The 25,725-nt window shown below is 39.1% G+C and overlaps 1 protein-coding gene across 1 annotated transcript in view; it reads left to right on the top strand.

Moving 5' to 3' along the window:
- LOC128026866 (iron-sulfur clusters transporter ABCB7, mitochondrial) overlaps positions 1 to 23,440 on the top strand; it is a 29,201-nt gene extending 5,761 nt beyond the window's left edge. Inside the window, exons 5-16 of the mRNA XM_052614114.1 lie at positions 1,466 to 1,598; positions 3,183 to 3,451; positions 6,601 to 6,689; positions 6,771 to 6,858; positions 8,371 to 8,545; positions 9,570 to 9,727; positions 10,652 to 10,815; positions 12,194 to 12,323; positions 12,513 to 12,684; positions 12,778 to 12,881; positions 16,001 to 16,108; positions 22,883 to 23,440. Coding sequence (XP_052470074.1) covers positions 1,466 to 1,598; positions 3,183 to 3,451; positions 6,601 to 6,689; positions 6,771 to 6,858; positions 8,371 to 8,545; positions 9,570 to 9,727; positions 10,652 to 10,815; positions 12,194 to 12,323; positions 12,513 to 12,684; positions 12,778 to 12,881; positions 16,001 to 16,108; positions 22,883 to 23,104 — 1,812 coding nt within the window. The 3' untranslated portion in view covers positions 23,105 to 23,440. The remainder of the gene's footprint in view (positions 1 to 1,465; positions 1,599 to 3,182; positions 3,452 to 6,600; positions 6,690 to 6,770; positions 6,859 to 8,370; positions 8,546 to 9,569; positions 9,728 to 10,651; positions 10,816 to 12,193; positions 12,324 to 12,512; positions 12,685 to 12,777; positions 12,882 to 16,000; positions 16,109 to 22,882) is intronic.
- Positions 23,441 to 25,725: the final 2,285 nt, after the last annotated feature.

Here is a 25,725-nt window from a genome sequence, read left to right as displayed (position 1 = left end):
TGTTTGACTCGTGCAGTATGTTTGAGACAGCTATAGAGTGGTCCTGTTAGTAACTAAACCCGATTCAGAGCAACTTGCCTCCTGACTCTGTCCTCTTGGAAAAGGGCATTGCTATGTTTTATAGTGATATTATCTCTGAGGTGTTGGTCCACAGATGAGGCTTCAGTGCAGTAATTAGTACATTACACATCCCTGCTTTGCAGTGACATTGCTCTCTGTAAAAGCAAACCTCCATGACTTGCTTTTTTGTCTGCAGAAAACACAAAATAATTTATTTTAAAATGTCTGAGTTTTTTTTTTGTCCTTAAAAGGAAAGTTAGTAGAGCCCAGTGTGTTTTGGACCCCAACATTTATCATGTTATCTTTGTGTTGCGCAGAAGAAAGTCAGATCATACAGATTTGGAGCAACATGAGGTTTAGTAGATTCATTCAGACAGCTCTCACACATTGATGATTCTCAGTATATTTTATTAAACATATCATTGTACAATTGAATTGAATTTAAAACCACATAAATAAACGTCAGTACAACGAAATGAACTATAATCAACAATTCGGGTGATTTTAATGTTAAGTCTTACATCGGTTCATTTTATTTTCTAAATTAACTTTGTTCTTTCTCAAGAAATGTACCAAGCAGCCTTATTTGTATGTTTAATTTCTTTACAGTGTATATATGATATCAATAGTTTTTGCATCATAGTCGTTTGGGAATTGGGGTAGGGGAAAAAAACTAAACATAAAATTGCTTTCTTTTAATATTAGGCAGTAGTTTACTGAACAAATATCTCTCTTTTTTTTACCTTTTTGTATTACTATTTTTAAACATTGCATTGTTTTTTTTTTTGTCTCAATTATTTATTTTTCTTTATTATTAAAAATAAAGTATTTTTGTGTGTGTGTTTGTTTTTGTACGTGTATGGATGTCTACAAATTGGGGGTACTTGATGTGCAATTTTCAGATAAATGTTTATGTTCTATATTTTGGTTACATTTGTTAGTTAATAAAAATGTAATATCATAATATTGATTGATATACCCCTGAATCGAATCCTGTTGAATTGTAATTTTTTTTTTTTTTATATTGCATTGCTGGCTATGAGAATTAATATCAGACTGTGTCGTGATGAACCATCCAAATGAACACCCCTACACGTTCGCAAAAGGCTCCATGAGAAACACTCAAGATTCGTCATCGTGTGGCATAGAAATGTGCCATTCAGCTCAAATGTGTCATACGTAGAAAGGGGTGAGGGCCAGTTTCAAGAGAGATGTCGCCCGTCTAATGTGCTGCTGTTTATTGGCACGACCCAGCAGCTGTCCGCAAGCTTTTAATTAGCTTTAATAACCATTTCAGTTCCATTAGTGGATGCATCAAGCGACTGTTAAAGCCTCTGTCCATCAGTGCACTCAGGAACACTTGGCGTGCTCACTTCAACCTCTCCTTTTTCTGCTTGTCCTCCAGATAACCAACGTGATGGTGCCCTTCATGTTTAAATATGCGGTGGACGGCCTGAACCAGATGTCGGGACACATGCTGAACCTGAGCGACGCGCCGAACACGGTGGCCACCATGGCAACGGCCGTTCTGATTGGCTGTGAGTCCGGCCTGCTCCTGTCTTGGCAGGTGTTTGGCTTCATTTTGGGAAGCGTGCTGCATATTAAGCGCCAACTGACCTTTCCCCAAAAGTTTTGTCAATATTGCTTTTTAGATTTATTGTAATGTGTCTTGTCATGCATGCATCTGCTCTGGGTGCAAATGCAATTTGGAAGTTTGCTTCAGATGCTGCTCTCTTTGACAGCATTGACCTCAAATTTCTGGCTACAATACCACTTTATTAGCAGAGAGAAATGATTATTCACCCCAATGGTTTCTTAAACAATTACCCATCGCCATGAGATATTGCTTCAGCTGCCAAAAGACCAATAAGGGTCGACTACAACTGTAATGTAACAATTTTTTTTGGTATTTGTATGAAGAAATATTAGTATAAATGCATAGATGCTATAGCTTTATCACACAAAATACTGCGATTCCATTACTACTTTAATGCATTTATAACTTGTCTATAATAATTGATCACAAACATTTCCTGTCAAGGAGTTTGACCATACAGAGTAATTAATTATCTTAATTTATCCAAGTCTTAGTTGGCTTTTGTTGGAGATGTCAGTATGCAGTCTGTGCCATCCAGTGGAGCCCAAGTGCATGTTTGAATAAAGATAAAAGACAATAATGAATGATGGTAACTAACCACTTAGTGAATCATTGTGTCTTAAAGTCAAATTCACTTTCTTCCCATAACTGCATATATTAATGAGAGCCATTAGGTCCTGTGCACACAGACCATTAAATGCTTCTCTGCTTCTGCTGCTGCTTGTGTGATTTGTGTGCGCTACAAGGCACAGATTATCTGCAGAATTTGTGTTGATTGATATTGTATTGAAGGCACTAGAATTTGATGCATTAAGAGCAGGTTTGTCTCCCTCGAACAGATTAAACCTAAATGGGATGTTCATGTCAAGACAATGGCAAAATTTTGCAATTAGAAGATATAAGCATTCAAAACTGACAGTCTCTCACTTCAGCCAATACGGATCAACAGTTTTGATGACATTAACCTTTACTTTAGCTTCTCCCTTTTGACCGTTTTGGAGTTATGAGTTATTATTTTTGTGCATCACTCTGAAAAAACAACACCTTCAGGGAGGCACAAATGCCTTCAGGGCTTAAAGGGTTAAAGTATATCCACCCTTAACAAGGCGCTTGTTACCTAGATGGTGTTAATGTTGGAAAGCAGCTCTACAGTGAGTCAGATCTGTTCATGGGTCAAGAAGAGTTTAAACGCGCTGGTTTAATGAGCTTTAGGTGCTCTCGTGTGAAGAGGAAGACGTCACCGTACTCTGTTGTCATGCAGTCGAATGTGTTTCCTGCCTCTGACTGTGAATATTCCCTGAAGCTTGTTAACATTCATGCATATGCACATCCCAATAATGTGTAGTGTGCTGCTGTGACTGTCTCCAATAACGCCTAATTTATTGGAAGTTGTCATCGCCGCACAGAATCACTCCCTTTGTTTCTCCAGCAGCTATGTAAATGAGGTGGCACACACTTCATCTAATTTTAGTTTTCTGTGCTTTTGAGTTTGTGTTGTGTTGACGGTGCACGCGTGTGTTTTCAGACGGTGTTTCCCGCGCCGGAGCCGCTCTCTTCAATGAGCTGAGGAACGCAGTGTTCGGGAAGGTGGCTCAGAGCTCCATCAGGAGGATCGCCAAGAACGTCTTTCTCCATCTTCACAACCTGGACCTGGGCTTCCACCTGAGCAGGCAGACAGGAGCGCTGTCCAAAACCATCGACCGTGGCACTCGAGGAATCAGCTTCGTGCTCAGTGCTCTGGTCTTTAACCTGGGGCCTACAATCTTTGAAATGATGTTAGTCAGCGGCATTTTGGTAAGTCAGAATGATGTCCTCATGTTAGTATGTTTACAAAGACTGTAAAGGCTGTTCATTGGGACAACATGAAGAGTGCCAAAACCTCTCTCTAACTGTGGTAAAATAACTGTAAAGGTGCAATCACTTTAGTGAAATGGTAGCAAAATATGTCATGTAGGGATGTACCGATATGGCAATTTTGACCTATACCGATAACCGATAATTCTTTGTATGTTGGCCGATAACCGATATTTTGGCTTATAAATCTAAATTTTGTGATCGTTTTTGAGAGTCTGACTAAAATATAGTCTCGCCATTAAAAACCATGTCCCAAACACTTCAACATAAATAAAACATAATTAGTACAGCAACCTATTTTGAACCGGTGTAAGTTTTACAATTATTTTTTACTCTCCTTTCACAAACTTTCTTTAACAAAAAAAGAAAAAGCCTGATAAATAAAATAATGCTTAATGCAAACAAGTCAATGGACAACATTAGTTATGTGTAAAGAATCAAAATACATGTGCCATGGATGAATCAAATGCAATAGCCTCCACACAGACAAAAATGAAATAGTTTTAATTAAACCATATTGTTGATGGAAAATAATACAATAAAAAGTTAAGTGTTGGTTATAACTTATTAATAATTCATCAGTGATGTTGAAAAAGTAACAAATTAATGCAAATGTTTCAAATAGCAGCGTAGCTGAAGAGCTAATTAAGCTGAAACTCTTTGTTAGTGGGTTAATTAGGCTATATTTGAATCCGATATTTCTACAACATAAACATATTACTAATTATCTGCTAAATAAGTTGCAAATGCACAAGTGATCTTGAACTATGTTGCGTGCTGGTCAGATGTGTAGTGGATGTGCTCTTGGCTCCTCCCACAATAATGCACTGTAACACAGCAAATAAGCCCAAAGAGTTCACAACTTTTTATTACCGTACTGTTCTCTTTATGTCATGTATATGACTGTCCCAATTATAGTTATTAATGTTGTGCATTGCTGTTGGAGCTGTGTGCGCTGAAGCTGAAGAGCTGGATGAACACCAGTAAACTGAAATGCTTTGCTAGCTGCTCATTTAACTCAAGTAAATGATTGGAGTTTGCACGCAATATTTCACAGGGCAGCAGTAAATGTGAACGCGCATAAAAGATGGCTTGGACTGGCTTTTTGCTTTTAATAATACAATAACAATGAGATAAATGAGAACAATGTTCAGTAAGTGCATTGAATTAATTTTGTAGCTGCTACTGATAGTGATCAAATTAATAATAATAAGAAAAATTAATCGATTCCTCCTGAAAGCAAATGAAGTGCATTAGCCCAACTGTACACTGGCTGTTTACAAGACATAGCAATGTACAGAAAAATCCACTGATGCACTGGAACGGCCTTGCATACAGTTTACCCAACAAAATATTGAGTCAAATCGGTTTTATAAAGTTCATTTTGCTACAGTTGTTGCAGTTAATGAGTCTTTAAAACAGAGTTGTTGTTTTTGTTGGAGATCATCAGCAGGACAGCATTTCACTGCCTGTGCTATGAATGTGGCATAAAACACTTTGAGTTTGTGTTAACAAGCAGGCTGTCTGTAACTGCAGCAACAGATGCTAAGATACAGTCAAATACAGATTTTATGGTGATTACGCAGTGTCTTTTCATCAGTGGATCTTCCTACACTAAATGAGTTTTATATGGCAATTACTATTGTTTATACTGAGATTCACCAGACCAGGCGCACATAACATGGCATAGCATAGCATAGCATGAAATAACATGACATAACATAGCATAGCATAGCATAGCACAACATAACATAGCATAGCATAGCATAGCATAGCATAACATAACATGGTATAACATAACATGACATAGCATAGCACAACATAGCATAGCACAACATAACATAGCACAACATAACAACATAGCACAACATAACATGAAATGACATGACAACATGACATAGCATAGCATGACATGACATAACATGACATAGCATAGCACAACATAGCATAGCACAACATAACATAGCACAACATAACAACATAGCACAACATAACATGAAATGACATGACAACATGACATAGCATAGCATGACATGACATGACATGACATAGCATAGCATAACATAGCACAAAATAACATGACATAGCATAGCACAACATAACATAGCATAACATAACATGAAATGACATGACAACATGACATAGCATAGCATAACATGACATGACAGCATTACATAACATAACATGACATAGCATAGCATAGCACAGCATAACTTAGCATAACATAACATATCATAACATAGCATAACATGACAACATAACATAGCATGACAGCATAGCATAGCATAACATGACATGACATGGCAACATAACATAGCATGGCATAGCATAGCATAACATACCATGACATAGCATAGCATAGCATAACATAACATAGCATAACATGACATAGCATAACATAGCATAACAGCATAACATAGCATAACAGCATAGCATAACATAACATAGCATGACATGACATGACAACATAACATAGCATGACATAACAGAGAATATATGGAATAAAATAGTTCTTTATTCCTCAGGCTAATGTGGGACATCATTAGTAAAGTGACGCTCTTGAGTGTAACACATCATTAGTGCATGTGGCACTTTTGTTGTGTTCAAGAATGAGCTGAAATCTCACACAATGGCTTTTTGTAAAGGTTAGAGCATAAGAAGTAATTTTATTCACTAATAATCAATGACGTGTTCACTTGTGAGTCCATACAGAAACCAGATTGAACCTGACATCTGCAGGACTCCTAACATCACACGCATCCGAAGTTCAGCTCACAGATGTAAAGTCATGGACGGGATGTAGTCAGAGGCTCAATGAAATACAGGAGATGTTAACACTAATAGTCTCGAGTTGTGCTTTCCCTAATGTGCCTAATATTCACCTCCACTGCTCGATTAATCCAAATCCAACCGTTCGTTTCTCCATTCGTCACACTCCATTACAGTAGATTGTGAAACGGTGAAAATGCAGGATGAAATGAATATGAGTGTGGGTTGTTTAGATAAATGATGCATCTCGTCTCATGTCATGCATATGAAGACATGTGGCTCTTTCAGTTCCTCACAGATGTTTTTCTGTTTCTCTGCAGTATTATAAATGTGGCGGTCAGTTTGCTCTGGCCGCTCTGGGGACGCTCTCGGCGTACACCGCTTTCACCATCGCTGTGACACAGTGGAGGTACTGTACGAGTCTGACAGATAGCAGTCATTGTTGTGTTGATCACCGCTGTATTATAAATCACTGTCTGTGTCTGATCAGGACGCGCTTCAGGATCCAGATGAATAAGGCTGATAATGAGGCTGGAAACGCTGCTATCGATTCTCTCCTCAATTATGAAACCGTTAAGGTGGGTCAAATGAAAAACTACATTGTCGTTGCAACTTCTTTGTGTTTTTGCATTGTATACTGAACACACACAAATCAGAAAGCACAACCTTGTTTCCAGCGAAGCTCGGCTGTGTGCATGATCGATAGATTTTCGATAGATGGATAGAAAATTATAAGAGGATTATAAAATGATCTTCATTAGTGTTCAAGTTAATAGAAATGTAATGTATGGAATTACAAATGTGCAATTCGAAAAGTAAGTAAAGTAGCAAGGTTCCCCTACATTATGCAGTCACTCAGTAGAAACTCGATCGTACCGAGTGATTGCATGATTCATCTGAAACGGGGAAATTATGTTGTGAAATTCATCAATTATGAAACCAATTCAGTTACATCATCTGTGTCAACATATAAATGTTGTGATTGCAAAACAAACAGGAAAAGGCATGCCATCAGATTTTATTCAACAGTCACCAGTGGCAATCTCAGCAAAAATGTCACTCTTAATAATATCTTTGGTGGTAAATGCTAGCGTTTTAGTCACAGTCTGGAGCCCTGTATTATCTAACAAGCTGTTTCTGTCTCGAGTCTCAGATCTTCTGCTCTTCAGCTCAATCTGCTGTGCGTTCTTGCTAAGAGCAGATGTATTTCGTGCCGAGCTTTGTTTCCTGTCACTGGTGTGTCAATGCATGTGGATTTAGGATGTGTGCTCGCATAATGAGATCTCCCCCCACTCCAGATCCGTTACACCAGCTCATACACCCCAGTGTGTGTCGGTTTCTCTCTTTAAAGCGGCCTCACTCACACAACAATCCTCCGTACATCCTCCACCACAGTTTGATGAGCTCTAATGAAATGTTCAGAGTGTCACGACAGTGCAGGAGTGTTAAAAAAGCTGATGAGATTATTAGACTACTGATCTTTCTCAGTGGCACCATGGTATATCAGCACAACTTTATGGCATTTACACTGCCGCTCGAAATTTGGGATCAGTACAAAGTTTCTTCTGCTCATCAAACTATATTTATTTGTTCAAAGATATAGAAAAAAACAGTGCAAATTGTGATAAATTATTACAATATGTTTTTGTTTGATATAAATATCAAGCACTGCTCTTCTGCTACAAACAGAAGTGGTGTTTTTAATTTTAAATGAATCTTCGGAGTGAAATTTATATATCAGATTTATAGATATGTCAGGCCATATATTAATGTTTTGAAAAAGCATAGTGCTCAAGTTCTGATAATATTTTCTTCATGTCTTCTGCTCTTTACAATCCTGTCACTGTCCTCCACGCTGTTTATCACCTCACCACAGTTTGTCAGATTTCAGAGCTAATTAATTGTGTCGCTCTTGTGTTTCACTCCCATCATCCTCTCTGCTGGAGAGTTTGTGAAGGCATTAGACTGTGGTTTACTCAGCTGCTGCTCTTCAGAGAGATGCCATTGTAGCTTTAATAACGTCTGAATGTGTGATTGAGGCATCGCCAGCTCGTGTTAATAGCTTGATTTCACATTTCTCTCTCTTTCAGTACTTCAACAATGAGAAGTATGAGGCCGAGCGTTACGATGGTTTCCTGAAGGTGTACGAGTCGTCCTCTCTGAAGACCACCTCGACTCTGGCCATGCTCAACTTCGGTCAGAGCGCCATCTTCAGCGTCGGCCTCACCGCCATCATGGTGATGGCAAGCAAAGGCATAATGGCAGGTGAACATGACACATTTCATCTCGAATTACTCAAAAGTAGCGTTAGGGGCCAGTTGCATTAACTGCTTAGACCAGTTAGTGAAGCTAGAGGTTGGTGAAACTAGTTCTTAAAGGATTAGTTCATTTTTCTCCATATAATGGACTTCAATGGGGACTGATGGACTGAAGGTTAAACATGCAGATTCAGTGCAGCTTCAAAGAGCTCTACACGATCCCAGCCCAGGAATAAGAGTCCTGTCTAGAAAAACGATTGGTCATTTTCCACAGATGCTGGTCTTGCACTAGCTGGACTTCACGCATGATGAAATCCTGTTGGATAGGACAAACGTAGTTAGCTTTTCTTCTGTGTGCTTTTTGTTATTTTGTATTTTTATTCTTTTTTTAAATGACCAATCGTTTTTCTAGACAGGACTCTTATTCCTGGGCTGGGATCGTGTAGAGCTCTTTGAAGCTGCATTTGTAACCTTCAGTCCGTCCGTCCCCATTGAAGTCCATTATATGGAGAAAAATCCTGAATTTGTTTCCTTAAAAACCTTAATTTCTTTGCGACTGAAGACAGAAAGACATGAAGATGACACCGAGGCGAGTACATTACCTAGAAACTCTTATTCTGGAAGTGAACTACTCCTTCAAGACAAATAGTGGCTATGTGTCAAAATAAAAGTGCGGTTTATCTTGAAGAACTTATGACAGAATATAGTAATATGTAGCGTATTAGTTTTAAGGAACTATCATACAACCATTACATTCTTGAATCCCTGTTTTAATTTATAGCGTTCTTTTGTGCAGCGTCTTATTTGATAAAATAACAAAATCAAACGCAATGTTTTTTGTAAATACATTTATTTGAATACTTTTTAAAAAGCTTTGATTCCGCTGGAAGTGCAATGGGTTTCATGGGGCCTTGAATTAAAAGTTTAATCGTGAACAAACAATCGTTCTCAAGGCCTGACAAACACAGAAAGCTCTTCGTGTGGTGAATGAAAACCTTGATAAATATGAGTATTGTGTGTTTTGGCTGCAGGCACTCTGACTGTGGGTGATCTGGTGATGGTGAACGGACTGCTCTTCCAGCTCTCCATGCCGCTCAACTTCCTGGGCACCGTGTACAGAGAGACCCGACAGGCCCTCATCGACATGAACACGCTCTTCACTCTGCTCAGCGTCGACCCCAAAATAAAGGTGCGCGCCGCCTTTACTGTGTGGAGGACAAAACTACTTCAATTTGTATTGTGTACGTTTGAATTATTGACACATTAGTGATTTTTTTAACTTGAATACTGAACATTTGAAACTTAAAACAACTTAATTTTTTTATAGCAGAGTTTTAAAGACGTATTTTTTAAACTGCATTTTTTTTTTAATCTTGCTTCAATTTTCCAACGTGAAGAGGAAATTCGGAACATCACATTTAATATTCAAAAATTCAATATTCAGAAATTTTGATTGTATTATATTCTCATCTATAAAAGTCTGCTGTAAAAATAAAATAAAATCTAATTTCAAATGTTCAATATTTGACATAAAATAAAATTCAGAACTATGTTAAATGCCAAATAATATTCCGTTTTGATAAATGCCACTCAAATGTATACAATACAAAATCAAATCGTTTTGTCAGATTATAAGCTTTATTATAAGAATACCTGTGAATCGTGTTTTATTATTTGCTCCAGCTGTTTTATCATTTAAAATACAGCTTTAAAAGAGTTTCCTGTCAAATTGTTGAATATTACAAAAGTGTGTAATTTGCCGTAGTATTTGTTTTAAATCCCAGATACATTTGAGTGTTTCCTGTCTTTCATAGCGTTAGCTTGACGAAGCTCATTCTTCATTTGGCTAATTTGGTATGCAGCCTGAAATTAGCGTGAATGAAATCTGTCCGGTTGTTGGCAGTGGTCAGTAATGGTTTTCACCGCAGGACAGCGCTGCCCATCAAGCCATTGCTGTGGGACCCTAATATGATTTCTCAATTTAGTGTAAAACTACTATTGTCTTGATGGCGTCATTCCAATGGATTGTCGTAGAACTGGGTTTCAATTCCTGTTTCAAGCCTCTAAATGTACGTTTGCTAAATGTGTTTTTTTGACCCTTTGTGTCCTGAAGGAGAAAGACATGGCCCCGCCGCTGCTCGTTCCACCCCAGGAAGCCACCATCAGGTTCGAGGATGTGTATTTTGAGTACTTGGAGGGCCAAAAGGTGCTTAACGGGGTTTCATTTGAAGTGCCTGCTGGGAAAAAGGTGGCCATTGTTGGTGGCAGTGGATCTGGGTAAGTGCTCCGGGAAAGACACACTTATGTTATATTACCTTCAGGTTACACTGAACTTGGCACAGTAGAGTTTCAATTGGAGCTGAATAACTTTGAGAAACACAGCAGCAAAGCCTTAAATTCTTTGGAGTGAGAACTATTAGATTAGTATTGGATTATTAGCATTTAAGATTGTGATAAGAGACTAAAGGGCCATCATTTGAGCCCCGTTTACAGCCAAACAGTAAATTAACTCATGCTCAGACATTTAACCCCAGAGCTCCTGTGAAACGAATTAAAACCACTTTAATTTGTAGGAAATAAGGTAACCAACATTTTAAGGCCCTGGTATGCTTTTTTAAAAACGTAATATTCTTTTTTTTTTACGTTTCCAGCCAGAAGATTTTGAACAGTAGGATTTTTATATTTTTAAAGAAGTCTCTTCTGCTCATCAAGTCTGCGTTTATTTGATCCAAAATACAGCAAAAGCTGTAAAATTGTGAAATATTTTTACTGTTTAAAACAGCTGTTTTCTATGTGAAAATATTTTAAGCTGTAATTTATTTCTGTGATGCTCCGCTGTATTTTCAGCATCATTCCTCCAGTCTTCAGTGTCACATGATCTTCAGAAATCAGAATAATATGATGATTTACTGCTCAAGAAACATTTATTATTATTAATATTAATATAAAAAATAGTGGAATCATTTTCTTTCAGGATTCTTCAATGAATGGAAAGATGTGAAGATAAGCTTTTATCTAAAAATGAAAAGATTTTTTGTAACCTTATACAAAGCTTGGAGTCAGTATCATTATTTTTTATTTATTTGGGAAAGTAATTAATGAAATTAATCTTTTTATTTAGCAATGATGCTTCAAAATGATCAAAAGTGATAATAAAAACATTTATAATGCTGCAAAATATTTCTGTTTCAGATAACTGCTGTTCTTTTGAACTTCCTATTCATCAAAGGAACCATGAAAATTAAGTAAAGTACCAAGAAAAGTAAATCATCAGATTAGAATGATTTCTGAAAGATCATGTGACACTGAAGGCTGAAATAATGATGCTGAAAATACAGCTTTGATTACAGAAATAAATTACATTTTAAAACATATTCAAATAGAAAGCAGTTATATTAAATAGTATAAATATTTTACTGTATTTTGCCGTATTTTGCTGTATTTTGGATCAAATAAACGCAGGCTTGGTGAGCAGAAGAGATTTCTTTAAAAACATTAAATATATATATATTTTTTTTTTGGGTCAATATTTTCTTCTTAAACATGTATAGTGATGAAAGACAAATGTCAAAAATGTTCCTCTCCTCACCCTGACACTTTGTTGAAATACAAATACAACCACAGAAAACCGAATTTGACTTTCTTTTTCTCCTAGGAAGAGCACGATCGTCCGGTTGCTCTATCGTTTCTACGAGCCCCAGCAGGGCAACATCTTCATCTCGGGCCAGAACATCCGTGACGTTAGTCTGGAGAGTTTGAGGAAAGCTGTGGGCGTCGTGCCGCAGGTGAGGCTCTGCAGATCTAATTATCACCTCCTCAGGGAACATTTGTGTTTCTTACTCTTTAAAAATAAGTATCTGATATAAACTAGTGGGAAGGTACCATGGGAACCATAATTAGACTTAATTTAAGGCTATGAAAAAAAAGAGACTTATTTCATCTTCTGAGAAATCAAAATGTAAATATAATTTCAGGACGCCGTGCTTTTCCACAATACCATATTTTACAACCTGCTCTATGGGAACATCAACGCCACGGCGGAGGACGTGTACCGCGTGGCCAGACTGGCTGGGATCCACGACGCCATCCTCAGGATGCCTCATGGGTACGACACGCAGGTCGGAGAGCGCGGCCTGAAGCTCTCAGGTAACTTTCTGAAGGGAGTGAAGAGCTCCTTTGTTTTAGAGGAACAGGATGGTTTCTTCTGGAGTGATCTAGAGCGTGTTTTTCCTGTGACAGGTGGAGAGAAGCAGCGTGTGGCCATCGCACGCGCCATCCTTAAAAACCCTCCCATTTTGCTGTATGACGAAGCCACATCTTCACTAGACTCGATCACTGAAGAGGTGAGAGCCTTTGACTTGTGTGCCAGTGAAACAGTAGATTCCTCGATGACGGGTATGAAATGGGCATGAAAACTGAATTGCACAGAGCTGTCTGTACACATGAAGACACAGGAAGCTGGGAGTTCGCCGTCAAGATAAATAGCTTCTTTTTTGTGTCACATTCAGAAAGGAATCTGCCGAAATGTACCACTCAGATCACTAAGAACAGACTGAACGTTTGTTGTGGATGAAATTAAACGCCTGGCGCTGGTTTTTAATCGTGTGGATATTTGCTGTTAGTTTACTCATTCTCAGGCCATTCAAGATTCTTCAGATTCATTTCTTCAGTAGATCAGTAAAGAAGATTTTAGCAGAAACCGTGGTTCTTGCTAAATTCATTGAATGACATTCACCAGCTGCCCCTCTTCTGAGAATTAAAAAAACAAACATATCTAAAGCACAAACTTAACACCCATGGCTCCTGATGAGGGCTTATGAAGTGAAGCGATCGGTCTGATCATTATTTATGACAGTATTACTGTAATCCTCAGACAAACAGGGAAATCTGATTATTTTCTTTGAACTGATTCTTTAAGATGGTTTGTTTTAGTGGACTGGTTCAGTTAACTAGTTTATGCAGACATGCAATGAAATGTATGCAGTTATATTATTAAAGCACCCCCTGTGTAGCCCCGCCCACCAATTTTACATCACTGCCTGTTTAGCCCCGCCTACAGATTAGACATCTCCGCCTGTTTAGCACCGCCCACCGATTCTACATCTCCGCCTGTTTAGCCCCATCCACCGATTCTACATCTCCGCCTGTTTAGCCCTATCCACCGATTCTACATCTCCGCTTGTTTAGCCCCATTGTTTAGCCCCATCCACCGATTCTACATCTCCGCCTGTTTAGCCCCATCCACCGATTCTACATCTCCGCCTGTTTAGCCCCGCCCACCGATTCTAGATCTCTGCCTGTTTAGCCCCGCCCACCGATTCTACGTCACCGCCTGTTTAGCCCCATCCACCGATTCTACATCTCCGCCTGTTTAGCCCTATCCACCGATTCTACATCTCCGCCTGTTTAGCCCTATCCACCGATTCTACATCTCCGCCTGTTTAGCCCCGCCCACCGATTCTAGATCTCTGCCTGTTTAGCCCCGCCCACCGATTCTACGTCACCGCCTGTTTAGCCCCGCCCACCGATTCTACGTCACCGCCTGTTTAGCCCCATCCACCGATTCTACGTCTCCGCCTGTTTAGCCCTATCCACCGATTCTACATCTCCGCCTGTTTAGCCCTATCCACCGATTCTACATCTCCGCCTGTTTAGCCCCATCCACCGATTCTACATCTCCGCCTGTTTAGCCCCTTCCACCGATTCTACATCTCCGCCTGTTTAGCCCCGCCCACCGATTTTACGTCACCGCCTGTTTAACCCCGCCCACCGATTCTACATCACCGCCTGTTTAGCCCTATCCACCGATTCTACGTCTCCGCCTGTTTAGCCCCATCCACCGATTCTACGTCACCGCCTGTTTAGCCCCATCCACCGATTCTACGTCACCGCCTGTTTAGCCCCATCCACCGATTCTACGTCACCGCCTGTTTAGCCCCATCCACCGATTCTACATCTCCGCCTGTTTAGCCCCATCCACCGATTCTACGTCACCGCCTGTTTAGCCCCATCCACCGATTCTACGTCACCGCCTGTTTAGCCCCATCCACCGATTCTACGTCACCGCCTGTTTAGCCCCATCCACCGATTCTACATCTCCGCCTGTTTAGCCCCATCCACCGATTCTACGTCACCGCCTGTTTAGCCCCATCCACCGATTCTACGTCACCGCCTGTTTAGCCCCATCCACCGATTCTACGTCACCGCCTGTTTAGCCCCATCCACCGATTCTACGTCTCCGCCTGTTTAGCCCCATCCACCGATTCTACGTCACCGCCTGTTTAGCCCCATCCACCGATTCTACGTCACCGCCTGTTTAGCTCCGCCCACCGATTCTACATCTCCGCCTGTTTAGCCCCATCCACCGATTCTACATCTCCGCCTGTTTAGCCCCATCCACCGATTCTACGTCACCGCCTGTTTAGCCCCATCCACCGATTCTACGTCACCGCCTGTTTAGCTCCACCCACCGATTCTACATCTCCGCCTGTTTAGCCCCATCCACCGATTCTACATCTCCGCCTGTTTAGCCCCGCCCACCGATTTTACGTCACCGCCTGTTTAACCCCGCCCACCGATTCTACATCACCGCCTGTTTAGCCCCGCCCACCGATTCTACATCACGTAATAGTGTGGCTAAACCCCGCCTCTGCAGATTATCATTGCCTGCTATTACATCACTGCCTGTTTAACCCCGCCCACTGTTTCACACGTGTTCATAACAAGAGGCAAACACAGGTCTACACAGAAACCAAACAATAAAGATGCTTCAAAAACAACAAGATGCCATTGCAAACAAGGCAGAGTTCAACACAGGAATTTCAGAAAGATTGAAACTAAAAGACGATGCTTTTTGATTATATAGAGTGTTTTTATAACATGATCACTATTGCTTTGTCTGTTATTACAGATCGTTTGATGATGCTTTTGATGAAAACATCTTGATAACATTATAAGTAGACCTTAGAGAACCAAACAAAATAATAAAAAAGCAGTTCATGACCACTTTAAGCCAGCCAGTGAAACTGGAGTTTGCCAGACTGAGAAGGGTTTTGTGTGCTAAAAGACCAAACCTATTTGGCTTATCTGTCTAGTTTTTGAACTGTTTGGCTGTGTAGATCTAACCACCATCACGAACAGATCTTTAGAGATTGAATTACCTCTGGTTTTCCCCTGATGCTTTGGGAACACTTTTCATTTGATATTTACACTAAGCTTTTTTATTTTCATGAGGCTTTATGTCTTATTATAGTTAAAGAAGTGTCTGCTCTGTTGGCTTTCGACAGCGTTTTAATGTATCTTATTTTCAGAGGGTCTTCATATAAATCCTGTCAATCAGATCAACGCTTGTTATTGCAGGGAACCGCAGACGGCTTCTTAATCAAACATCTCAAAAACATCAGCAAAGCTTTTTCCAGCCTTGCGGATTCATTCAGATCTCTCTCTCTCATTTTCTTTCCAGAATATTCTGACTTCCGTGAAGGCGATGGTGAGGGACAGAACATCTGTCTTTATTGCACACCGGCTGTCCACCATTGTGGATGCAGATGAGATTATTGTACTAAATCAGGTAAGCTCTTCTGAATCTGTAAATGTGTGTGACAGCAGCTGAAACCTCCAGAAATCATGCATGGAAGCCAATGCTTAATTCTCATCTCCTCTTAAGAAACAAAAAAACTACCAATCCCCACAACTATAATGATTCAAATTAATGTTTTGCAGTGTATTCAACTTTCAGGTCAATGATCTCTTAAAGGTGTCTCTGAAGTCCTGAAGTCCCCCAGAGTGTGTATATGAAGTTTTAGCTCAAAATACCCCACATATTATTTTTATAGCTTGTTGAAATCGGCGCTTTTAGAGTATGAGCCGAAATGCAACGTTTTTGTGTTTGTCCCTTTAAATGCAAATGAGCTGGTGCTCCACCCTCCCTTTTCAGAAGAGGGCGGGGCTTCAAGAGCTCATGCTCCATCATACCATCAACAATAAAACAGGACAGTCTCATGCAATCTGATTTTTTCCTGCTTTCACCATGTGTACAGTCTCAAACCCAGTGCATCAGTTAGGGAATGCATTCGACAAGTGGACTTGACCACTAGATGCCTTGACAAAGACGTATCAAACACTCCCCTCGTTCTTGCTTCCTAGCAACCTCGTCAATGGCCTTCCTGTGATGCTCTCTGTTCTGTGTTTCACGTGGAGGTCAAAGTCGTGCATGACTCTCGTGTTGAAGCCCTAACGTGAGTCATGTGAAAGGGACCTATAGGGAAACATTAGCATCCTTCCCATATAGAGAGGTTCAGGTGTTTTTGTGATAGTATAGTGATTGTGGGATTGCCACATTGAAACAAAAGTGTGTGAGTTTAGTTTCAGATGTGTAGATGGGATAAAAGCATTGATGTGAATGTCTCTTGTGTTTCTTTCATTGCAATGATGAAGAAAGCTCTCAGTGCTGTCCTTGTGTATCCTTCTGCTATTGAGATCCAGGCTTTTGGTAGAAAAGAGCTTGTGAAATGATGACTATTCTCCAGAGTTGCCCTTGACATGGGTGCGGAGCTTGTCAGTGATGCACTGCATTATGGCTTGTGTCTTGTTGTTCAGCATTAATGCATTCATGGGAAATGAAAGACCTCACTTGAGTTTGTTGCTCCGGTTTGCATAATGTCTGAACTGCACAGTAGGGACTGGTTATGTGTTATCAGATTCCCCCCAAAATTAAGTGCTTGTTTATTATATTACAGTATTTCCGGGAAAAAAAAAATATTGCATTGTCTAGATAGAAACTAGGGGTGTTACGGTTCACAAAATTCACGGTTCGATTTGATACGATACACTGGTGTCACGGTTCGGTACGTTTTAGATACAGCAAAAAGAAAAAATTGGCAGATAAATTTCCTTGATTTTTTTTTTTTTTTTTTTACAATGTTTTATTTATTTAAAACTAACAATGTTTTTATTTTATTTATTTTTTTATATTGAACTGATGGAGCTATTCTTTACCCATCTTCTATGGTGTTTTCTTAGCAGCATACTGTATAAAACAAAAGCAGCTCCTTATAAAAAAAAAATGAAAATGTTATATTGTTGTAGTAGTTATGAACAAATAAAAAGATGTAACTTTTTATATGGAACTCTATAACTCTATATATTGAGTGTGTTTTTACTCAATTGGTTCTGTATTTTGGAACAAAGCAGTAATTACGTTCTGGCTGAAATGGGATCTTGAAGGAATATTGTAACGGGGCTCAATTACGCATGTTCTTAAAACCTGTGTTTTCCGCTACAGAGTAATGCGCACTCTCACTCAGTACGCGCTGAAGGCTCGTTGCAAAATGGCTAATGCGTTTAACAGAGCAGAAATAGAAGATCCTCCAATAACCAATAGTTCTGGTGTTTGGGTGCACTTTGGATTCCCTGTGAGCTATAATGGTGATGACAGAATGAATGGTAAATAGTAAGGTCTCATATTCGCGGTTATAATAAAAATGTACCGTAAAACGAAGCCTACCAATCGCCGCGGTGATGTCTTTTGCCCTGTTTGAATCTGTTGGAAATGTCTGTTTAAATGCTGAGGGGATAGTTTTTGCTTGTATATTTCTCCTTTTTTACGTCTTTTCCCAGATACTGACACACTAAGGTGATGTCGGCGTCAATGAGTTGACATGTTTCAAGTATTCCCGCTGGTGTTTTTTTTTTTTCTTTTTTTTTCGCTGGTGTAACCTATTGTCATGTAGCAGATGCGACCGTTGTTTTTTTATCCACCACTCTCTTGTCATCACCATTATAGCTTAAAGGGAATCCAAAGTGCACCCAAACACCAGACCTGTTGGTTACTGAAGGATCTTCTATTTCTGGTCTGTTAAACGCATTAGCCATTTAGCAACGAGCCTTCAGCGCGTACTGAGTAGCCTAACATAAACACATAAGTTGGTGTTTTTTTCTTCTTCGGGGGTGTCAGGGGCGTTGCCTGTTACGTCGTTTGGGTTATTGGGCTACCTTGTTGAACGCATATCATTATATTTCACACACTTTTTTTATTTTCCAAATATAATTAATTAGTCCAACGAACCGTTCGGTACATAATGCGTACCGCGTACCGAACCGAAATCCTCGTACCGAACGGTTCAATACGAATACGCGTATCGTTACACCCCTAATAGAAACCTACCTACAAAGTCACGGTACTCTGAAAAGCTTTAGGCACGTGTGTAAAAATGCTGTATTTATTAGGCTTACTTGATTTAATTGATCAATTAACCTCTATTAACTGAATTAAATCCACATTTGGTGCACCCACCCTTTGCATTTAAAACCGCTTTTGTCTGAGGTACACTTGCACATTGTTTTTAGGTAGCTTTCAGGTAGGCTTCTACAAATGTCTTGGAGACAAACTAATAATAATGCATTTACATAAAATGTGAAATTTTATGTTTTACATTTAATATGTAAAATATTCTACCAGGTAATATTATCATGATGCAAACAATAAAATGCATAAAGTACTGTCTATGACAGAAATGTGCGCTGTCATTATCTAATTTAATGTGTTTGTATTGTGTAGTGATTTCTTGACGTAATTATGCAAGGCGACAGTGTATAAATTGAAGAACAAATGATCTCTGAGATTACACATACTTTAGAATTGAATCTAGATTAAACTCTTACCATCTCTTGTTTTTTTGATATCAAACACTTTTACTTGCATAAAAATACAAAGAGGAAGAAAATAAGTTAATTTATAAAAAAACAAAGACAAACACAAAGTGTGTCGCACATTACTAGTTTTTTTTCTTTTTTTTTTGGTTATCTGATTACTTAATCCAAATGACATAAAATCTGTTACATCCCAGCACTAATCAGGCCATTGATGTCTTATTACTGAATAGCCAGCATGTTTAGCATCCCTGTTATCGTCCCTTCCTTTAGTCTGTAGAAGAAACATGCGAGTTGATGCACACTCCTGATGCTAGCGTGTGCATGTGCTCATACTCCTGATCTTCAGCTGTGTGAGAGCGGAGGGCAGCGTGCGGGGGCTGGACCATTTGATTTTTAGCTCATTAGCAGTGGAAATACCTTTTGCTCAGTGACACCTTTTGTTTGTCTCCCATGTGTGGAGACCCTTTCAATCCGGATGCGTGTGGGGGGCGGAAAAGAAACTGAAGCAAATATTGTTGTGAGATCTTGTGTTTTCCTGCCAGTATCAAAAATGGGTCATAATACAGTGATCCAAGCTGTAAATGACACCGCTGCTAAAAATACGATCAGTGTTTGAGTCTTGCTTGGCAAAAGTGGCGTCGTAATTGATGCAAGTAACTAGCAAACAGCCGAGAGACTGGTTGATCTGTGATTGTGAAAGCTGTGTTGCTGGCAGTCTTTTAAGAGGCGATGCTGCATGTACGCCCACACCGCTGCATCCCTGCTCCGAGTCTCAGCTCTCTGTAGACCTTTCTCAAATATTACACACTGTCTCTCTGTCAGTGCCCCTTCAAGGCTCCAAATCTCTTGTTTTGCCCAGTTCGTCCAATTTGGATGCAGCTGCACAGTCGTTCTGCCTGCAGGCGTCTTTATGCTGCTGAATATCAAGGCGTCAATAAAAGAAACCGAGCTTAAATGCTAAATAACAGCCTCTGGCCTCCTGAAACAATCCCAAGGCAAAGCCTGCCTAAACACTCAGGGTTTTTTCTTCTTGTGTGTGTTCATGGGATGGTTGCTGTGCATCGGTGCTGTTCTCCCACGACGACCCTTGCAGAAAAATAGATAATAGTTGTCTTAACCTTGCATGATCTTGCATGGTTTGATGATTTTTCTGAGGTCGAAACATGTTAAGATGCATGCATCTGTGACATGCTACCGATTACATGATGTGACTCTCTGTTTGTACAACAAAGACATTTTTCATTGATAGTGGGCCATTGCACTGCATTCAATACAGACTGCAAACTCAAGGCTGAATTTTTTCACAATTTAAAAAAAAGTATGCAATGGGACATTCACATTATTATTAATTTTTTGAAAACAAAAAAGTCCAAAAGGTTTATTTATTATATTTTTTGTATATATGTTTCTGTCAAGACTGAATTTATTATATTTGAATCAATTATATTTCAAATGTATTATTGTGTAACCTGAAAAAAAGTTCTGTATAATGCAGGGCTTTTAAGTATAAACAAGTCTGAAATACACCAGGACTCTTATTTTGTAATGTTTACACTGTACTACTTCCAGTTGCTCATGCAGATAGCTGAGTGAGATGGTATGTGCACTTTTACATCTGTCTACATCATAGTACAATACAAAACAACCTAAAGCTAACACTGTCAGAATTCATCAGCAGTAGATCATAAAGGTGCAGTATTTATTGATTGTGAACCGCTCTGAAACCACTTGTAGAACACACAGCAGCGACATGCTTTTACTTTGTGCATTTATTTCAAGAAATCATAGCCTTGTTCTAGTTTTCCAGCCTCAAAATTAAGATGACCTCTCAACCGTCTCGTGCTTTTGGGTCACTTTTGGATTGATTTAAAATCACAGCTTCATCGGAATGGCACGAAACTTGACACTTATGGCATTTGGAATGTGAACACAAACATTGAGTCCATGATTCGAGCAGACTAAGTGGTCGTAAAAAAAAAAAAAAAAAAGTCACACTTGATAATTTTTGTGTGTACAATCTACAAATCTGACACAATGCAGAAAAAAAATGACACCGCAGTGAAAGGGTTATACGCTAAAACATTTAGAGTCCAAAACAGACACATCCTCACACACACACACAGTTATACACACTCAAATGAATTGGTATGGCTATAACCATATATCCAAAACGAGTCAGAAAACTGAAAAAAAAAATCTGTTCATTTTTGTTACATTTTTTAATATACATTTTAAGGTTTTTATAACAAAATGCTTTCTCTGTGTTTAGGTTTGACTGTAGTAATTATAATTTAAAAACTGATGCTTCAAATCAACATTTCAAACAAACAAACAAACAAACAAAAAAATCTAAACCTTGACAAAAAGTTGTTTTTAAGAATGTCCAAATTAGGGCCGGGACTTTAACGCGTTAACTAAGATTAATTAATTACAGAAAAAAAAAATCCCGCATTTTTAATAACTTATTTTTGCACCGCGGAACGTTTCTCACTGGATTTGTTTCGGTGGACCGATTATACTGAAGCACCAACTAGCGTTCGCTTCTCATATCACTGCAGCACATCGAGCCTCAAGTATCACCTCAACGCAAAACATATAGCAGCTAGCGTGGACTTTACACTTTATGTTGAACTATGTATTATTTTGTTGGTGCAACAGTTTATGTTGAACTCTTTATTGTTTTGGCCAAGGTTATTGAGAGTTGGACTTAGTATGTTATGGCCTCTGAAGCAACAGAGAGATGTTTTCTAATAGTCAGTGTTTCCAATGTTCTGAATGTAATTGACAGTATTGTGTTTTACTTAAAAAAAAAACACCTTACAGAAGGTTCCAGCACCTATAAGCTTCCTGAATTTCTGAAATGTACTATTTCTAAATTGTTTCTAAATATGCTATTGCTACACTTCATGGCAAAAATTGCACTGGTCTGCTAGACTTGGTTGAACAAAAATAAACAATATTTTGTTGCTTAAGCTTATGTATTCAGTCATTATTTAATGGTATACTATAAATTCATGTGAAAAAAAAATTACTTCTCACTGTTCTCAGGTCAAATATTTATATGCGATTAAAATGCGATTTAATTTTGATTAATTAATTACAAAGCCTATAATTAATTAGATAAAAATTTTTAATCGAGTCCCGGCCCTAGTCTAAATATATATCCAAACTCACAACAAAATAAAAAAGTATTTATATCTAATTCATAAGCCTTTTATATAGAGAATATATAGAGAATCTATGGGCTAAACCATGGAGTTACAGATGTTTTTCTTATTTTGGTCCCACCAGGTGTCACTAATCTGGCTTCAAAAATTAGATTTTAAAGGCATCGACTCTAGAAATTTGTCATAATTATTGCATAATATTAGTTAGTGGCATAAAATTATCTTAAAATAAAAATAAAATAGCAAAAAGTTACATTTTACAACTGTGAAGATCACAGCGTCACCCCCAATTGAAACTAACACTTTAGTGACATCCAATGCAGAACTGTATTTAAGGATCAGAAACGTATAATCAGAAAGGTTTCCCGCTCAGGTGATGATGCTCTGCTGTAATCGCTTTATAGGAGGAACAGACTAACATTCAAGTCAGGATCAGCAGGATCTCTTCTCCTCGATTGTCAAACTGTGTTTACACACTGAAGGTGTCTCTCTCTCACGTTTTGCGGTCTCTTGTTGTGCCGCAGGGAAAGGTGGTGGAGCGCGGCAGCCATCGGGCTCTGCTGGAGACGCCGGGCAGTCTGTACGCAGACCTGTGGAACACACAGAACAGCAGAAACACCAGCAGCAGCGGCAGCGGCGGGCCCGAGCCCATCCCCGAGCGACTCTCGCAGAAAGAGCAGGAGCGCAAGAAGCTCCAGGACGAGATCCTGAACAGTGTGAAGGGCTGTGGGAACTGCTCCTGCTGAGTCTGAGCCTTCACCTGAGCGTCTGGACCACAGCCAGGGCCTTTATTGTCACGTGCTATCAAGATGATCTGAAGAAACCTTTTATGTCAGCTGGAACTCTTCTAAGTTGTTTTTATAATGGGTGTGTACATATTATATATGAGATGCGCTGAGAAGTGCGTTGTATAGAGTGCACATATCACCGAATAGATATTCTGTCTGTTGAATTACATTTGATATGTCTGGACCGTTTTGGAGCTTTCTCTATGAACGTTGTCTCTATGTATTTAACCAACTCTGAATCTGAGTTGCAAGTACATTTAACAAGTTTGTATTAAATAAATATCCTTCTTCGAGTGTCTGGGAGCAAGTGTTTCTTTCAGCGAATCTTTCAAATGAAGATGAAGCCAAATGAAGCTTTTCATTGTGTCGTCCAAGGGCTTTATACGCTCCAGGATGTCCATGAAATCACTCGAAGTCATTGTGTGAGGAGCCTGAATGTAGAGTATAGAGGAGTTTCTAAAAGATGTAAATGTGTGTCGCTCCATCACTGAATCATCTGAGGGGCGCTGGGTCAATGTCTGTCAATGTAACTCTGCTGTTTTATGAAATCTCTTTTACTGCAGTTATATATTTTACTTTTTTATTTTCTAAATCAGAAGTGTCAAGGTGGTGTTGATTGATGTTTAAGAATGAGTAGTGATGCAGTTTTTTTTTAAGTGTTTTAAGAGAGATGCAGGTAAAGTGGGACATTTTTAAATTACTAAAAATTTATTAATTATGGATTGACATGATGTTCTTGTAATACCATGGGATATATTATGGAAGTATTTTCTTATATAATAATAATAAAAAAACATAAAATATACACACTGTTATTTTTTATATAAAAGGAATTCAGATTTTCCCGCCTTTTATTTAATTACATTTTTTGGACCCATTCAGTGTATGATTACTAAAGCGTGTCCAGCAGCAGAAAACAAAGACAGCCGAAGAAAAAAAGGAGGATCATGCCATTACAGCAGTCTGGGGAGATACTGAACGTGACATTATTGTAATCAAATCTAAAATGTAATAAGAAAATATTTTTATTGTCATTATCTGATTCGATTCACAAATGCAAATTTTAAAAGCACTCGATCTCCCTCAGCTCGTTATGGATCCCTCAGGGATCGTTATTTGATTAGTAATGATGCTTGCACCAGGTTTTTATTTCTATCTACATTTTTAAATAAACATTTTGTTTTCATTCTTTCATTATGTAGCACGATAAAAACTCAAATTACAAATCGTATTTTAAGCTGGAGTGTGTCTGTGACTGGATGGATTTCTGTATGATCTCAGTTAATGATTGATTGAGCCAGAGTGAGCTGTGATTGGTGCAGATGTTCAGCGTTCAATCAAAGTGACCGGCTGGAATCCATATGTTTACAGAACAAAGAGAAAAAACCTGCTCTTCATATAGCGAGAGCATTCTAATAAAGTCTGATGATAGGGTAAACAGCTTTAAATGCAAATATTGGCAAGGGTTCTTGTACATCGTATTATAATTACAGGCCTTATTTTCTAGTCGGTCATCCGTTGTTCTGATTTGAGTTAATTATGTAAGCTTCTTTCATGGAGCTCTTTCTTAAATGCACAGCGGCCCGTTTGGATGCACCGGTGCATTCACTTGTTTTGCATAAATGGAATCTGCAGGTTTTCCATTGTGGTGTCTCCAGGCACATAAAAGCCCCCCTCTCAGCCTTTGTGTGAGCAGCACAAATAACACGTCCTGCTTTACGTGTGTTCAAGCTGTTCCTCACCCCAGCACACAACCTGTGTCTGAAACACCAGCCGACCAACACCTGAACACAGAGCGCAGGACAGATGACATGCATATTCAGATTTAGATCGCATATCCTTGGCAAATTTCAGCATTAGCACCTGAGATTTCCTGACATTCTGGGGCCACTCGAGTGCGTTCTTTGAGTTCCACTTAGACGTCTTCGCCTGGGCGAGCTTTTATGCTGTTTGAAAGGAAATAAGAGGCTCTCAGCATCTACAAGTGCTTTAACTAGAGCGGCCTTCCTCCAGTCCTGCTGCACTCAGCTGGACGCGACCAAGGCTGAGACTAATGTGCTTCAGCACCGCAGTCGCTTTTGACGTTTCTTTAAAAACAAGAAGAATGCTCGGCTTTCAGATTTCAGGGCATGCAGAAGGCTGCTTTAGAAGATATCGTTGCTTATCATAATCAAGTGCTATTCAAATATCCAGCTGTATTTTATGCATGCGTGGAATTTCCAATTACTTTTACAGAGTAGCCATGCAAGAGCTTGTTTTTTTAAATAAAGAAAACAGAAAGCGTTATAGGATGCAAGCCTAAATGGATTCAAAGCTGGCGGTAGCCATTGACTTCCATAGTCAATGGCTACCACAGTTTGGTTACCAACATTCTTCCAAATATCTTCTGTTTTGTTCAACAGAATATGGTTTGCTGTTACGACGTCACGTGTTAAAGTCGGAAACATTATAACATGAAACAGTGGCCTAAATGTTGCTTTGCAATTACAATGTTGTGCAACTAATTTATGTTTATCTGTCCTTCTTGTCTGGTCAGTGATACACTAGCACAACATCTGATAAATATGTTCTTAGGATCA

The sequence above is a fragment of the Carassius gibelio genome, chromosome A14, assembly GCF_023724105.1.
Source record: "Carassius gibelio isolate Cgi1373 ecotype wild population from Czech Republic chromosome A14, carGib1.2-hapl.c, whole genome shotgun sequence".
NCBI lineage: Eukaryota > Metazoa > Chordata > Actinopteri > Cypriniformes > Cyprinidae > Carassius > Carassius gibelio.
The sequence above is the reverse complement of the archived record's forward strand: the minus strand, read 5'-3'. Positions and strand labels throughout refer to the sequence as shown.